This window comes from Chelmon rostratus, chromosome 5, assembly GCF_017976325.1.
Source record: "Chelmon rostratus isolate fCheRos1 chromosome 5, fCheRos1.pri, whole genome shotgun sequence".
NCBI lineage: Eukaryota > Metazoa > Chordata > Actinopteri > Chaetodontiformes > Chaetodontidae > Chelmon > Chelmon rostratus.
In genome coordinates, this window is record NC_055662.1 from 24,188,678 (window position 1) to 24,206,286 (window position 17,609).

The 17,609-nt window shown below is 44.2% G+C and overlaps 1 protein-coding gene across 1 annotated transcript in view; it reads right to left on the minus strand.

Annotated features, from left to right (window-relative positions):
• Positions 1-4,366: 4,366 nt before the first annotated feature.
• fam172a (family with sequence similarity 172 member A) overlaps positions 4,367-17,609 on the minus strand; it is a 158,869-nt gene continuing 145,626 nt past the window's right edge. The window contains exon 11 of the mRNA XM_041936781.1: positions 4,367-6,880. Coding sequence (XP_041792715.1) covers positions 6,720-6,880 — 161 coding nt within the window. The 3' untranslated portion in view covers positions 4,367-6,719. The remainder of the gene's footprint in view (positions 6,881-17,609) is intronic.

The window sequence follows — 17,609 nt, forward strand, 5'->3', positions numbered from 1 at the left end:
GCAGTTTTTAAATTGGAGCCATTTAAACATTGATCACACACATTCTCTGTGATAGCAGATTATCCAGGAGATTCTGAAATTATTAAATGTATTTTCTTATTTTATTTAACTTTTTTCGTTTTAATTAAATTAATTTTGTCGATTTTTTGTTAAGGAATACACATTAATTTGAGATGATGCATTTAGATTTTAAAATAGGGCATATATTGTCTGATATAGATTTTATAATATATAATTATGATATTTAAGTGCGGTGTGTTAAGATGGTATTTTAGAAATAAAAGTAGAAATATCATGTTCAGCAGATTTACAATATATGCTTCAGAAAAAAGCTCCTTTGCTTTTTTTATTCATAATAAACATTTGTCTTCTGTTAGAACTTCATTTGTATTTAAATCGATGGGAAAAAAAATCTGAAAGGTCTTTTAGGCAACTCGTTGTTAAAAACGAATAAATATAATAAATAAATTTAGGGGTAATTAAGAGGTGAGTCTGAGATCTGTGAGCAGTAAATTAACGCTCCCTTCAACTTTTTCTGTGAATATTATGAAGAAATCCGAGCAGACACTCGGGAAAAAAAAAAGTTTTTTTCTTTTCTTTTCTTTTTTTTTGCTAAGTGTGCAGAACTTAGACAAAGGCACGAGAACACACACACACAGAGAGACACACACGTGCGTAATTAAAATTGGCATTTCTCAAAACGACATTTGAAATTCGACAAATGACAGAGTGCTAAATAACACACATTATTGGCCTGAAGTTTTCAGATATCCAGTCGCATTTTACAGCCTGAGAAAGGCCCCGATCACAGGCCCACCCTTCTTCTCGACTGCCATTCATCAGGACAAAATGACCAATTTTCCCCAGCAAGTCGTCGGTGGCCTGTTAAACTAGGCCAATGAGCTGTGTTATACTTCCCCTGCTCCCTCCCTCATCGCTGCTCGCCTAACATCGCTTCCCTGAAATCATCAGAGTATACCCCCAAATCTTAAAAGTCAGAGCCCATTCTTCAAATGTATTGCATTTCAGAGGGTGTTTTTTACTGCAGGAGTCTTTAGGCCAGCAGAGTATCAGAGGAGGTGTAATTGAGGGGGCGGTGAGGGGATAGAGTAGCGGTCCGCCTGAAAGCTGCTATTAAAGCCAAATGGACTGAACACCGTAAAACGGCTCTGCCAACAGCTGTCCCACAATCGGAGCATTATATGCCAGGATCCTCGAGCACGCACCACACACACATTAGGCCATGCTGCTGATGTAGTGGCTACTTAGAAGTATTAGACAGCAAAGCCGAGAAAGGAAAATACCAGCGAAGATTCCGCTAATATTCAGATTATATTCCCATGGAGTTCGGCCTGGTTGTGTTTCTTGGCCACTTCGGTCTCTAAAGGCATTTTTCACCTCTCCACGAGCCTCGCACTTCTTATAATAACCTGGGGAATTACAGTTTTGCTTGGATAGCCGATTTGCTTTGCATATTTCCACACATTATGGTTATGATGGTCCTTTTTCATAGGCGCCCCAAGACAGGTGGGAGCAAAGGTAGAAGAATAGCGGGTCATCCTATATGTGACTGCGTGTGTGCGCGCGCGCGTGCGAGTATAGGAAGCTCATTACACAAGTTTTTTTTATGTATATATAGCAAGAACTCCATAATGGAGTTTTCCCGCTTTCGTGCGTAATTTAAATATATATGACATGCAATATGTCGCACATCAAATGATTCGCATCATTAAACAGATAGAAATTAAAGTATGTATTTGCATGTTTCTGTTTGGGACTCTCACAACCCTTAAGAGGCCCAGCAGCCCACTTGGGGAGCCCACTTGGTGCAACACCTGTGCCCAGACCCGCATCTTGCAGCAGAGCTTCACCTTCCTCGCCCTGCAGAATAAAGCCCAGTCACACTCCCTCCTGAATGTGGTGTCTGTGGCCCCCAGTGCTGTCTCAGTCTGCGAGGCCTTATTAGAATAGAGAAGGAGAGTGGTGATTGAAGAGTTGTTTCCACTGGATTAAATGGTTTCTCTGCAAGTCAATGAATATGTAATGACGTCTAACGAAACCGGCCAGTGAGTCCTGCGCTCCGGTTTACAGGCCCGATATTAAAGAGCTCTTCTGCGGGGGGAAAACACAGCGCAGAGCCGGGCGGAGAAAAGAGGGGCAGAATAGGGGAAGGGAAGAAGGGATACAATCTTGAATGCACCTCCAAGCTTAAGCCAGACATTCTCCCCCAGTCAATAGATGAAAAAGTATTTGCTCACGTACTGAGAGAGAGGGGTTGGTTGGGTCTTTTTTTTTTTTTTTGAGGCAAGGATTTGGGGGGGGTGAATTTACATTTTTTAAACTGCTTTGGAAATATTGTTTCTGATAAGCAGTCATGCCAATAAAGTAATTGAATTGAATTGATAGAGAAGGGGCGAGAGGGAGAGAAAGAGAGTTCCTCCACCGTGATTGCTGAAGACATTTTTCCCTTAGTACACCCGATAAAACATTGATTGTTGCAGTTAGTTGACCCGTAAAATTTGGGGGTTAGTTTTCTCTTCTGAGCTGAGCATATAATTATGCAAATAGTGATCTGACAGTGATCCGCTGGAGGAGTGTGTGTGTGTGTGTGTGTGTGTGTGAGGGGGGGGGCTGTCAGAGGGGTGACATTCCAGCTCTGCCTAATGCCTGGTTCCTTTGGAAAGAGTTCATCTTCTGCAGGGATGTCGCGCACATCAGAGCGGGCCGGAGCGCGCAAGCGTGACAACAACTCTCTTAAAGTAAAAAAGATTGAAATATCAGACAGAGGCAGCGCAGGGGTTCCCCCAACTTTTTCATGTCAGGGATCCCACCCACTCCTCCCCAAATCTATCATTACGCGCAGCCCCCCGTTTGGCTGCATCTCATCCCCGGAGCTCCGCAGCTCATGATCTTCCCCGCTGAAGACGTGATTCGGCGTCTGTAGCTGTCTGTGAGTTGACGACAAAAGCAGGGAGAGTGAAACCTGTAATCAAATCAGTCATACCTGTTATACATCCGCGCGCCGCGCTCACTCCAAGCGAGCGAAGCCATAAACAGACCATTTGTTGGTTTGGTGCTTGGATGCCTGCTCGGAGCGTCCCGGGACTTTTAGGAACCGCCGAGAGAGCCTCTAAAAACCAGCCCCCCTCCTTAGACATGAAGAGATCATCGCTGTCTTTATAAGTTGGGAGACAGCTACATGTGGCAAAGTGACGCATGAGCGACCCATCTGAATGCGCAGAAGCGTCAGAGAGTCACTGGAGGGTGGACGGGATCGCGCAAAGTTCCCTCTGTGGTGGGAAAGTGAAGGAAATGCCTCAAGTTCCTTTAATGTTTCCCTTTAATGTGTAAAATAGACTCAGATAGCGACCAAGTCTCAAGGCACATCATTCCTGAGCGAATCTGTAATTTGTTCGCTGTGTGTTAGTCGTCTGGCTTTGATGATCACTGACTGGGGGTCAGAATTTATGGCGCCGCTGCATCACAGCTTTGGACAAGAGGCAGGTTATTTCATTAAATCCTCGCTAATACAAGAACAGTTTTCTTCTCTCAGCATCACAGAACAGGCAGCCATGTCCTCAGGAAGTTTTAAACACAGAAAGTTGAGTCTGATTCACGTGTGTGTGTGTGTGTGTGAGTGTGTGTGAGTGTGTGTGTGTGATTGAATGCCTCTCTTTAATCAGCGGCCTGACACGGTGTGAGGGGGACTCGCCTGGTTCCACTTGTTGTTCAGGGGTTAATGGAAAAGATTTCTAAAGATTTATTGAGGGGGCGTTTAATGACCTGATCGGTTTCACCGTGTGAAAACAAATGATGCTGTAAAACCTCGCTGAGTTGCAGGGGGGGCTCACTTTGCCAAAATTAATGACCAAAAAGAGGGGAATTACTGTTTATAGTTTGTTTTCCTTTGCTTGACACACTTCTTGCTGAGCCACTTGAAAGGTGTTGCTCTCTTTCGAAGGACAGGACGTGTTTTACATTTTCAACCCTTAAAACTTTTACCGCTTTACTTTAAAGGTAACAGTGAAGTAAAGCAGGTTTGGAAACCGGACAAAAGCCACTTAACAGTGGCCGATTGTGCAGCAGCAGAGGGGAGTCAGCTGCTCTTCCTCCTCGGTTAGATTCCTTGAGATGATGACTCAGGTCTTTTCTTCACTTGCTGCTCCTCTTCACACTTTGGGCCACGTCTCTCTCTGCAGCCGCACCTGACTTTCTAGCAGTTTTTCCACTAAAACACTTCGATGGTTATGCAGAAAATCACCAGGACATGAATAGCAAAACGGAAATAAGCAAATGAATAATGAAATAGGAAAATATGTGTAGTCTAAAAAAAAAAACAAGATGCAAAAGTTCATTTTATTTGCTTTCGACGGGTTTAATAGGTTAATTACAAAAATGAAACCAATCATGTTAAAGTACAGAAATGACTGTTGCAGAGAGTTCAAAAATCATTTTTAAAGACGGCGGTTTAAAACCAGAATGGATCAAAAGAGAATGAGACAAAGGTTTGTGAACATGAGAAAAAACGCGTGACCCGGCAGGACACTCGTGGTTTCATAAAATCCAAAGGCTTATACCGCCACAAAACAAAAAGGCGTGCTCCTTAAACCAATACAACGTATAAACCATCTGCAAAAAATAATGTCTTCAAGAGCAATTGGCAAAATTAGTCCCCTTTTATTTGCAGACTGTGCTTTGGATTTAGGCTGCTCTTACATCTTTAGTTCCATTCACATATGGCTTGCTGGATATTATTAAAAACAGTGAACAGAGTCTTGTTTATTCCTAAGGCAACAATATACAAATTATAGAGAGAAAAATGAACTGATTGTAGCTGAAAAGCAGAAAGATGAGCAATGGTATCTCGAAACGAAACTCATCAAATCAAATAATAAGCCAACTTCTTTGCTGAAACCTGGAGAGATCTGAATCAAATTAAAAGGAAATTAGGCCCGCAACCATCAGCCACAGTTGTCTCATTACAGCAGAAAGATAATCCACAAAAGCCTTAAACCATATGCACAGTAGGCAGGAGAGGCAGGATTTCACAGTGTAAAAGTTAAACAATGGTAACTATTTGAAGCACAAAAATAAAGGAAAGTATATATTAGAGAATGTGTCTAAGGTATCATAAGATTTAGTATCCGGTTTGAGTTTTTACTAATGTCATGACACATTAGAAATGTATTCCATTAAGCCTTGAGTGGTTTATAAAACACACCAGTCTTGTGGAAATTTTTTTTATCATGTTTGTGTCACGTAGTCAGATTATGTGCAGCTGAGCAGGCAGCTGACTTTGTCACTTCTAAGTACACAAGAAGAGTACTTTGGTGAAGGGGAAAAAAAGGGGGGGAAAGAATAGATATGTTACATTTCTCCAACATCTAAGGAAATATCATTCAGGCTTAGAATAATATTGAAATCTTGGATTTCCTGACATGTGTAAGGCGATATATTGAGGCTTTATGAGTGTTGTGAGCTGACTTCTGGCTCCTGTTAAAATGAGATATCCCTCAAACCCATTCTGATGCTTGACTTTAAGTAATTTTAAATATGCTCAGTGTCCCGAATTTTCCATATGCAGCACAGGTTGTGTTTGTTTTATTTGTTTCATCACATTCAATCATCCGGAGGCATCCATTTCAAGGATATCAAATTGAAAAAAAAAAAGAAAGATATATATTTATAATAAACACAGAGATGGACTCTGGACACTTAGAGCTCTGAGAAGTATTGGCGTAATATTAAAAATCAAATAGTGTGAATGTGTGTATGAGACATTGCATTCAAATTTAGCTCAAAGTTGAGAAATTAAAAAAAAGGATATCTTTTATTATAAACACTGCATTCGCAGAAATATATGGCACGGGTTAGAGCCACATTTTACACAAAGCTGAATGGGAAGAGTCCGGCTGAAAAGCTGACTGCATGTGCGGAGGAGTTTAGAGAATGAAGAAGTCATAGAAACAACACCCTTTGTTAAAACAAAACAAATGGTCACCAGTTGAGAGTGTGTGATCACTTTTATTTAAAAAAAAAAAAAAAACTAACATTTGTGGTGGACAAAGGCTTAAAAAAAAAAAGAAAGGAAGAAAAGATCGGCACTAATCAGGTTGAAATGATATCGAACCTTAGCAGAAGACACCTTAGAGCATGAGCTGATTTCGGGGTAAGCAGCTCAGGCTTTAGGACCAGGGGGGTAGAGGGAGAGGAGGGAGAGACTGAGCAGTGCAGACTGGAGGGCAGGCGGGGCATTAGCTCAGTTCAGGCTGATGTCAGGACAATTAGAGGTGCACCACGGCGCATTGTGCACAGCGCCTGTCAGCCTTAATCTCTGCTGCCGTGGCCCGTACCCGCAGCCAGGCCACAGCCCACGGGAAGCGCTAACACTCAGGCCCATATTGCTTTGACAGTTGCGCTCATCTAGAAGTAACGCAAAACGTTATTGTGATGTATACACGGTGACCCTGTACTCTTGTGTCTTTCAACAACAAGGCTGTGTGTGTGCAGAGCCGGGGAGGGCTGGAAGGGAGAAATGACTCTCAGCGAGCGGAGCGAGGAAAGAAAGATGGAGGGAGGTTACAGAGGGAGAGGGAGGAAAAAGAAAATAAAACAGCAGAGAGGACATGGAGCCTCAGCCTCCCTTCCTGCGTTGCCCCCTCTGATCCCTCTCAATCCCGCTCCCTCTCCTCTTCCTCCAAATCATTTTTGTTGCTCTTCTACAAATCTTGGTGTTTGCTTTTGAGGGAGCTGCTGCGTGTGGTGACAGTGTTGGACGTCTCCTCTGCCTCCTCATCCTCTTTCACCTCCAGAACCTCGCTGAAGAACCTGAAGATGGAGTTGAAACTCATCCAGGAGGTCAGCTCGTGCCTCTCTGTGCCTGCATGTAAGAGACACACAAACAGAAGCGTGAGCAGGGTTCACAAAATATTTGCTTACTGTAAAAGCTGCAGGCAAAGGCAGCACATGGTGAATAGTCCATCATTATTAATACAAGCGGCTCTGCATCCTTTGTACCTACTGTGGCAACACAAAAGGTGAAAATAAATGGACACCATTAGAGAAGATGTCTAGGCTTGTATGGCTGTCCACTCCCACAATGCATCGCTCCATGCAGGCTTAAGGCCTTATGCATGAGAGCCATGACAGCCTATGACCTATTAGTCCAGTGGGACAACCTTAATATGTTATCCAAGTGGATACCTGATAATCAACACCACTGCATGTCCCTCTTTCCATCTCAGGCCTTCCAACAGGACCAGAGTTATGCACAATGGGCGCACTAAGCGAAACCAGTGGAGCGGTAGTCATTCATTCTAAAGGGCTGATTGAGGATAGGCAAGGCACAAGCTGCAGAGAGGTAACTCGTGAGCGTATCAGGTGGTACGGCGGAGGCGGGGGGGAGGCAGCAGTGCTGGGTTTCCCTCTGACCTCCGCCAGGTTAGCCAGTTCCCAAGTTGGGGTCACACTGGAGCTTGAAATCTGGTACAAGCGCCTCGGGTTCCTGTCCGCCTCAGGGGCTACGGTATCACTGGCCAGCTTTTTAGCTGGATAGCTTGCTACCTCGATGGCAGTTTCTATGTTTCTCCTACACCATCTATTCCTGCTACCTCGGCTCTGCACCGGAGCATCGATGATGAGGACACACTGTAGCTGCAGCTGTTGCCCGACTCGTCTCCGCTCCTGCTCACTAACCATTCAGCGGGAGCGCTAACAGATAATGGCTTGTTTCTGCCGCCGCCGGCTAGCAGCTCAGCTGCTTAGCAACACAACTGTAACTGGACTTGAGAAGCCATATTGAGGTGCCCTCTTGTTTCCCAGAGGGAGAATAGGTTTGCCTCGAGATGATATTAAGAGTTTCATCCCCTGATAGATGGATCTAAGAAAAATTTACATGTGTTTATGGACAGAGGGATGAGTGAATAAAAGCTTTGAAGTAATGAGTTTTCTTTTTTGAATTCTTATTTGCACACTTAAGACCAATGTTTTTGTTGGGACCTGCATTTGTTTTCAAGATAAGGAAATTAAAATGGCTCCCTACAATTTTCTCTGGAGGATTTAAAAAAAACAAACAAAGGATAAGCTCGGTATCTGACATCACTCCAGATAGTATGAAAACAACCGGTCGTAGCAGAAAAGGGCCGAAACCCACGACCCTCTGGATGAGTCAAATCAGTAGTACATTAGAAATACCTCTGCTCCTCTCTGCAGCGCCTCCCTTCCTCCATTCTCCTCTGTGTGCATGCGACCGGCTATAAAAAGCTAGACTAGAAGGCCGCGGGGATACAATTAGAAGGCACCTTAAAGGCTCTCTCACCATAGACAGGCCTCTGATGACCACTGCACTGACCCCATGTTTATTAGATTGACCCCTGCCTGGACACATTAATGGAGATGGTGTGCGTGTGTGTTTGTGTATATGACTGTCGGAATGGGGGTAAGTGCGGGGTCTTTGGCTGCGAGTGGATCTGGGTTCAGTTGCTGGTGGCGTGTTTTATTTGCCGTGTGTGTAACTCGTGTGCATGTAAGGGGGCTCTCGATCACTCTGAGATAAGGGACTGCCCTGTGCGCTATATGGCAAGAAGACTGCAGTTAGTGCCTTGGGTCAAATTTACTGGCCCAGCAATCATGGGAGTCAATAACCCAGCACTCTGGGTGACTCCGCTACCTGTGTAGGGCTCAACATAACATCCATCCCTGGAAAACAAAGACACAGCCCTCTCACACCTCTAATCTATCATTTATATCCAATTTGAGGCACTGTGATCTTTTTTCCACCTCCTCCTCCTCCTCCATTTTCCCCGTCTCATCGGTCTCTCCCTCACTAGTGTTTTTACTTCTGTTTTGTCCTTTTTTTTTTTTCCTCCTACAGAAGCGATCAATGCTGCAGCGCTCCCTCATTCACCCTGAACTGGCGGTGAACTCCTCCGGAACGCCGCCAGCCTCTCCACCCTATCCCATCGCAGTTCGGGGTCACCAGGGGGGCGTCTCTGAGCCAATATGCAGATGAGCCTGTGTCCCTCCAATGACTCTGCTGTAAAGCTCCACCCCTTTATACGGTGGAGCCCCCCTACCACCACCACCCCTCGACAACACACACACACACACAGACATAAACCCACTCTCACACCAGCTTAAATAGGCCTTTAACAGCTTACGTCCACTCTTCCTTTAATAGCCAAAGTGTGTCGAACCTAATGGATGTTGTCAAAGCTGAGATGTGGCCACTGATTTAGAAGAGGAAGCCCAACGACCAGGCTTCACTCGCCACTAAAGACTGAGTGAGAGAGGGAGAGAATTACCTCAGCCACGCCACAAATCAAAGTAATATCTTTAAAAGACGGTGGGATCGATGAGGTGTCATCTTGCGTGTAAAGTGATCCCATAAACAGCCAATGAGCACTACTTTATCCTCAATTTTAGTCCCTTAGTGAAAAACTTTTTCAACTGATAAGCAGATTTTTTTTTTTTTTTTATGAGCAATTGATTTCACGTATTGTTTAAACAAGACATAGCGGCCGAGGAGCTCTTCCATTTTAATCAGTTTAATTAGAACTTGCATCTTGTGTTTAATTGGTCAAACTTTGAAAATAAAGCACCCTGCGTGTTTGTGTGTGTGCGTGTGTTTTCTTGCACTAACTGTAACTCAATTAAGTTGCGCGTGCTAATTTTAACAAGACCATTTGTAATCGCATTAATTTAATAAAGTTTATTCTAAATGCAATGATGTCCTCATTTATTGTAAATGCAATAATGATGTTACTGCGAGCTCCATAACAGAGGGTATTGTCATGGGAAGCACAGAAAAAAAAAATCTCTTTACTTTCACAATGTGTTTATAATTAACATTAGGCAATGGCGAGCTTAACAGAGATTATTTCCCCAAGAAGAATGATGACGGCTGTGACCTTGAGGTGAGGCAACACACACACATGCGCGGGCGCGCACACACACACGCACACACACACACACACACACACACACACACACACACACACACTCACACACACACACACACACACACACACACACACACACACACACACAGAGAGCTCCATGATGAGGTTTCACTGTAATGCAGGAAAAGGGCAGGTGAAGAAACGAGGTCTGTGGTGAAAGCTCCCCTTCTGCGCTCTCTGCTCAGGTCGAGGCAAAGTTTCAGCCCAGCGCCTAACCCGTGGCCTGTGTTTGAGCATTCTGTGTGTGTTGTCTGCGCCTGGTGAGGCTGCCTCATTATGTGACAGGCAGAGGAGAGTATTTGATCCTGGATATTTAGCCTCCTCCACTCTGTCACAGCCACTGGAGCCCTCTCAAGGTAATTGACTGACTGTTTGATCTCCCCCTGACTCTACACTGGTACAAGACGCTCACACACACACACACACACACACACACACACACACGCACACACATTCGTCACTTGCAAATGTCTACTCATGGATGGCACACACTTGCACATACATTCACTCACACATGTAGCACATACCCACCGTACCATCCCCCAAAACACCAAACAATCCAACACCCACACCCACACACACTCCCACACACACACACAGTTGTTATCATTTGTGTGCAGTGAGGTAAGGGAACAGGGGAGGAGAGTTTTGAGCTGTTATAAAGGAAACAAGGAAACTCCTCCATAGCTATGGGCCATGCTTTCTTCCCTTCGCACCAAACGCTGCATGCTGTTACAAATGGTAATCGGCTCTGATTGTCACAAATTTCAAAACAAACGCTAGGTGACTGAAAAGCCAAAGTGACGCCCCGAGTGATACTCCGACAGAAAGCCCGAATCAAAGCACGCCGACTATAATTAGGTTCCATCTGGGCTACATTATTTAAAGCCGCACCAGTTAATTGCTTGTGTACAAATGGCCTATTTTATTTGAATCAAACTTTTTTTGTGATTCGTAATTACATTGATGTGAAGGGGGCCATATCTCTTTACTTCATTTATATTATAAATACATATTCAAATTATTTAGAGGACTTTGAGGCAAGGGAAATGTAAAGTGATGATACCTTTCTTTGTGTCAATTGAATTTCTTTAAACAATTATGAGTGCTTAATCAAATATCCTGACATTTGGGTTAAACATTTAATGAGCTTCAATTAAAAAAAGGAGATGAACAATGATATAATCATGAAGCGAAAATTACAAAAACAGAATACCTAACAGGACTGATACACACGATATTATTGCATGCACAAGCAAACATTTTCTCATTTCCTCTTGTCAGAATTTTCATCAAAAATCTAACACAAACAGTGCATTTTCTTATCGATTTCCTATCGACGGTAACCTAAGCTTTTGTTTTATCTTGATGTGAGGCAGAGCAGTGTGTTGGGGTGCGGGGCCTGGCTGGCTGTAACCTTAGCTGGGGTGCTGTTTGTGGAAACTATCTGTTGCATGGATCAGCGGTGGGGAATCGCTATCTGTATCCTGGTTGTCAGACGATCGGATTTCCGCCCCTGACGCTCTCTGATATTAGATGATCTTCCGTGCTGTGTGTGAGAGCATGTGCACAGTGTGTGTGCGCACATACCGCGTGCATATGAGATACACGCGCACGTACAGTCGGTTATGCGTGTTGTCATCTTGCTTGCTGACATGCGTAAAGGTCAAGAATGTCATTTTGTCCCACGTGGCTGTCTGTCGAAGGGGGTGGGATGCGTTGCCACTGGAGACGAGGTCAAAGAGAGCCCTGGCAGGTGGCAGCCGGTCAGCCACGCTGCCAGAGCAACTCTGTAACAAAATGTGGATATGTTGTCCTCAGTCAAAAGCTAATTAAATCTAAATTTACGCCCCCTCCCCACCGCCACAACTCAATTTCCACTCAGGGCGACTCAGACGTCCACGTCAGAGTAACAGGTATTATCAGACTTTTATTTATTCTATGCTGCACTATGTGTCTTCATTTTTAATAAAATCAACGTGCTACTAAGCCTTCACACGTCTGCAGGAGCAGGAGAGACACACACGAAAAAAATTAAACAGAAAACACTACTCAAAACAGAGCTCATTTCATCAAACCAGTAATACCACTGCTGCTGCTTGAATGCAATTCATTTTTAATGCTTGTCAGTAAGCTGGGGCTGGCCCCCCTCCCCATCTCCCTCGCACTGCTTTTAATTACTTTGCTTATTATTGCGTGTTGTTGTTAGACAAAAACAAGGCAGAACTCATTACACATCCAGAGATGAGGAACCTGAATCACTAGCTACAGGGGCCGCTGAGGGGACTCTGTATTTACTTAGAATAAAACACAAACAGAAGTGAGACATAGGAACAAAATCGAGTGAAAGCCCGGAGAGGGGAGAATATCACATTAACTTGTTGAAATCATCACCCAATGTAAGCTACTTTACATTCCATATAATTCCAGGAAGAGGAAAACTTGTGACAACAAGGACTCCACACAAAAGACAGCGTGGCACTGTACTTCTACTTCTTTCTCCTTCAGTCCCCTCCCTTCATCTTCCTTCCCACTTGCCGCCTCCCTACCCAGACACTGAGACTGCACTGAGTGCTTTTTTATTTTAACGTGAATGAGTGGCCTTGGCCATCATAAAGGACCCTCGCTTTTATAGACTTGGAGCAGAGTATTTACAAGATAACCCCGGGTCCAAGGACAGCACAAGCTATTTGATACCAGTGTCAGACTGTCCCCTCTCCTCTTCAGTAAAAATCAAAAGCCCAAACATGCCCTCGCCTCTGACAGCACCTCTCAATGTCAGTTGTTTTACTCTGCTCTACTAAAATGGAATGAGACACTTTGGAGTATGAGGAGAGACAGCTGTGTGTGGCATTTCACAAAGAGATCAGTTGTATCTTTCATTTACTTCTTACATTAGAATAGTAATGACAGTAAATAACTGATATACAGATTTATATAAAAAGTGCACTATAATAACAAAATCGAGGATTCAAGCACTGTATATGTACACAGCATGTAAAACCAGAAGCTAGGAGACACAAAGCAGGACAATGAGTTATAATAATAATAATAATAATAATAATAATAATAATAATAATAATAATAATAATGATATAACAATAATAACAAACTATACTTGTAGCCTCTTTTATTCAAGAAATGCAGCTCAAAGTACTTGAGCACTAATATAACTCTCGTGTAACAACCATTAAGATGTACATGCATATTTTAAATGGATAAAAAACACAACAACAATAAAACTGTTTCCATTAAAGTGTACTGATCTTACTTTCCTTAAATCCAAAAAGTGAAAAAAAAAACAAAACAACTTTTAATTACTGTTTTAGACAAGGAAAAATTAAAGAAAACATAAGATATGCTCTTTGGTCAAAGGGAGAATTAGAGATATAGTCTGACCACCATCTAACATATAATTGTAAGAATGTCTTTGCAATAGAAAGAATTCATGGTGTAGTCACCTCAATTATCAGACGCATGTATAACAGATTCTGCTATTCCCTGCCTTAAAAACAATTGATATCGTGCTTCCTGTGACATATCTGTGCTCCATTCTGCAGAACAAATGTTCACTCCGCCATGTTCAAGCTTCACTGGCAATTCTTGATTTAAACATGCACAACATCTGTGCACCTACCTGTTGATTCAGTGTGCGTATGTGACACAGAGAGTCATAGAAAGAGAGAGATTGAGTGACTGAGTGTGCGTACACATGTATGTGTATGGAGGGGCCTTGTTGGGAGTGCCACCCAGACATTAGCACTGTAAACAGTGCAGGCCTCCTTCCCTGTCCAGGCCTTTTGTTCCATCTGCATCACCATTGGTCAGGACTTAAATGGCAAACACTCAGGGGCTGCTAGCTCGCCTGACACGGTTTTGTTTTTGGCCTATTGAGGGGCAATGGAGAGCTTCTGTTTCTATGCCCGGGCACAATGTGTCTCAAAAGCAGCATGGCTGAAAAGAGAGGCCCCCACAAAGACTGTCCATTAGTGGAGGCACTGCATGCATGTGTATACGTGCACTCACATAGGCACAGGCGCATACACACAATGCCACACACACACACATCGTGATGCCTGGGCAAGGGTCAGAGCAGACAACCTTGCCAAAGACACTGGTGGAGATGAAGCATGTGCACATGTGGGTGTGCCCATGCACAAGCTAACACACACACACACACACACACAGTCTATATAACCAAATCCGAGCCAAACTGCACACTCGCTACACCACTTCACTATACTACACTCAGTCCTCACACACATAAACACACAACCTCTGCTCCACTTCAACACAATGAGGTCTGGCACACACACATACACACGTACACACTAATGCACCTCACTAGCACCTTCAGGACAATACCAGGCATAGAAAAACCCACACACTCACTCTCTCACACACACATGCACACACACACTTCTACAATATCAGACATACACACATCACTCAGTCACAAAAGAGGTGGAGGAGGAGGAGAGGGGTAAGAGAGGCCCCCTTGCACCTGTAAGAACGACAGGCCGCATTCAGAATCAATGGTCACAGAATAGACAGCTTTGAGTGTGAGAACCCCCATCCACACAAGGCCACGGCGACACACCTTACATACAGCCTTCCTTCACTAACCAGGTTGTCTATGCTTTATGGAAGAATAGAGCAGAGCCATTAACACCACTGGCACATGCTTTGTATGATGGAAGGTATGACTGCAAAGTATCTAAAAGCATTACACATGGGCAGCATGTTTAAGGAATTTACGAAACACGGCAATATTTTTTTTAAATGATTCAACCCTGATTTTGCATTCCACCAGACAAATCTTTGTTCTCTGGATGTAAATGCTTATACTCCACTACACCTGCTGCTTTTCATTGCTTACAATGAGAAAAAAATGCCTTGCTGCATGTTCTTCATAATGCTAGGAATTATTTTTTCGTGACAAAAAGCATGATTTGATAGCATTAAAGCAACATGACCAGCGCCTCACCCAAAGATTTTTTCGTACAACAAGCTTAAAAAGGAGTTGCACAGCGGACGCAAATGATTGATATTCTGTGCAATGATTCGTCACTCGTGTCAATCTTCAACAAAGCTGAGAAAACACATCTACGCCAGCAAAAAGCAGGTGCCTTTGGACCTTAGGACATGAAAAGGAAAAGCAATGGAAATGATCAAACGAGTGGATCTGCTTGCATTGTCGTTTTTCTTTGTCCTCACACTGTACTGAACTGAACACTAGAATAATCCCATAGCCACATGTATGTACATACATACACCTGTGGGTTTCTTTGGTGAGATGACATGCTTGATTGCAATGGAAATTGGACGTGCAATTCCACCAACTAGGTGCTTGAAAGAGCCTAATTTTTCCTCTTTTTTTGCCTAAAATAGACGTGCATGCATGCTACACCTGCTATGGATGTGTAGAGCTACTTGTCACATGACCTTGTGATCTCATGCATTGTAACACATACAGAGAGGGGGAGATAGTGAATGTGAGTTGGAAGGATGAAAAGAATAAAGCAGAGGAGAGGAGAGGAGAGGAGAGGAGAGGAGAGGAGAGGAGAGGAGAGAGGTCAGGTGGGGGAGGAGCAGGCCAGGGGTGGAGATAGCAGAGAGTGGGTGTTGAGGGTGGAGCAGGTCTGAAATAGATCACTTAAGGGAACAAAGTGTAATTAATGGGTCGCCACAGATAAGAGGGCTCTGGCCCTATCTGGGAATGTGCTAATGGAGTTGACACACACTCAACAAGATCAGTGGACAACCCCTCTTTATGTGTGTGTGCGTGTTTGCATGAGCGTGCACGCGGGTATGTGTTTTAAGGACACACAATGGATAAACAGTGGGAGGAGAAGACCGCTAAGGTGACAGGTTAACATGATTTCCTCCATGACGAAGATCTGCCATCCCTGCAATCAGAAAAACCCCAGAAGGAAACACACACACACACACACACACACACACACACACACACACACACACAAACACACGGTTACTTCTGCTGCACACAACCATAACACACAAACATACAGTATCTATGGGAGTCCACCTCTCTAACTCACGTAGACGTCCCGCCTCACATCAAAACATGAGCGATGTTATTACACTTGGCGAGCCGGCACGCCTTCAGACGCGGGGATGTGGTTGTTTACGGTGAGATGGAGGAGGAGGAAGCCGCCTGGTCAAGAGAGGGTCAGGCCTGAAGTGTTCTAAGAGAAGCAAACTGACACAAACCTCTCCTCAAACTTCCTGCCTGCGTGTGTCCCTGCGTCAGGGGAACCTGGCTGGAGCCAAGGGGCCTGTGCATGTGGATGTGTGTGTGTGTGTGTGTTGGTCAAATCTCTTGGGTTTGGAGCCTGGCCGGGGAGGTCGGGGGAGGGTTTGCAGGAGCCCACGTGCGCCGGGACAGCGAGATGTTTTGTGATGGACAAGGCAAGACAAGGAGGATTTCCCCTGTTTGTCTGAGAGAGCGGAGCAGCCTCGTCACACACACACACACACACACACACACACACACACACACACACACACAGGGAGAAGTCTGTCTCCGGGATGGATTTCGTGTGTGTGTGTGTGTGTGTGTGTGTGTGGGGCACGAGGGGAGTAGGTCAGGCATCTGGTTGGTTTTGTGTGCAAGTGTGTGTGTGTGCATGTGTGCACCTCTCTCAGGGTCACAGACCCTGGGGCCATCTACTTCAGTCTGGTTTAGTCAGACAAGCCAAGGCCGCATTGACACACAGCATGACTTAATAATATGGAGACCGCTGGCTTAGACCTCAGACGTGTGAATAATCAAAAAACATCATACACAGATCTTACATCTTTATGGAAATCAACGATTTAATGTCATTACAGTCACACCTTGACAAGCCATAAATATCAAATGAAGTAAATAAGCAAGTCCTTAAACACAAGTGACCTCGAACATAGCAATAGCATGGATCGCACTGTTATGTGTGTCCACAGCAGCCAGACTGTTTGTGAGTGTGTGATGTAGCATCAGGGGGTTAAACGGAGGAGGATGAGACTCCGATCTGTCAGGACAAGTGGAGAACAGCTTCAAAGACTCAACATCAACCTCTCTCTCTCACACACACACACTCACGCATGCACACAAACACACTGACGGACAGTCCATTGCTCCCAGCATATCTCTACTTTGTCCTTGGACTGTCTGAATACCACTGGAGGCGAGCATGATTTGAGAGAGCAAGTGGGAACAAGAGAGAGGGAGACAGAGGGGAAGAAAGAGGAAAATGATAGAGGGAAGGAGAGGGAGAGAAAAGAGGCGCCCCTCAATGACATCTAAAGAGATAACTCACTCTCCAGAGCTTCTTTTCTCTTGCTATCACTTTCCCAGGCAGCGCTCATGCCACATAAGGCCTCAAGTGTGTGTGTGTTAACTTTGTGTGTGTGCATGCATGTGTGTGAATGAGTGACAGTAGCATATGTGGGAATATAGTGGAAGTGAAGGTGAAAATTTTTGAATCTCAATGAGATGATCTGAAGAGCTATCAAGCACAATGGCGTGCATACTGAATACAGTTCATTGTATACAGTGGGCAGAAAAAAATGTCGTGCTCGGTCAGATTGCATAATGTTCGTCAGCGATTATGTATAAAATCATAATTAACAAAAGAGAGATGCATG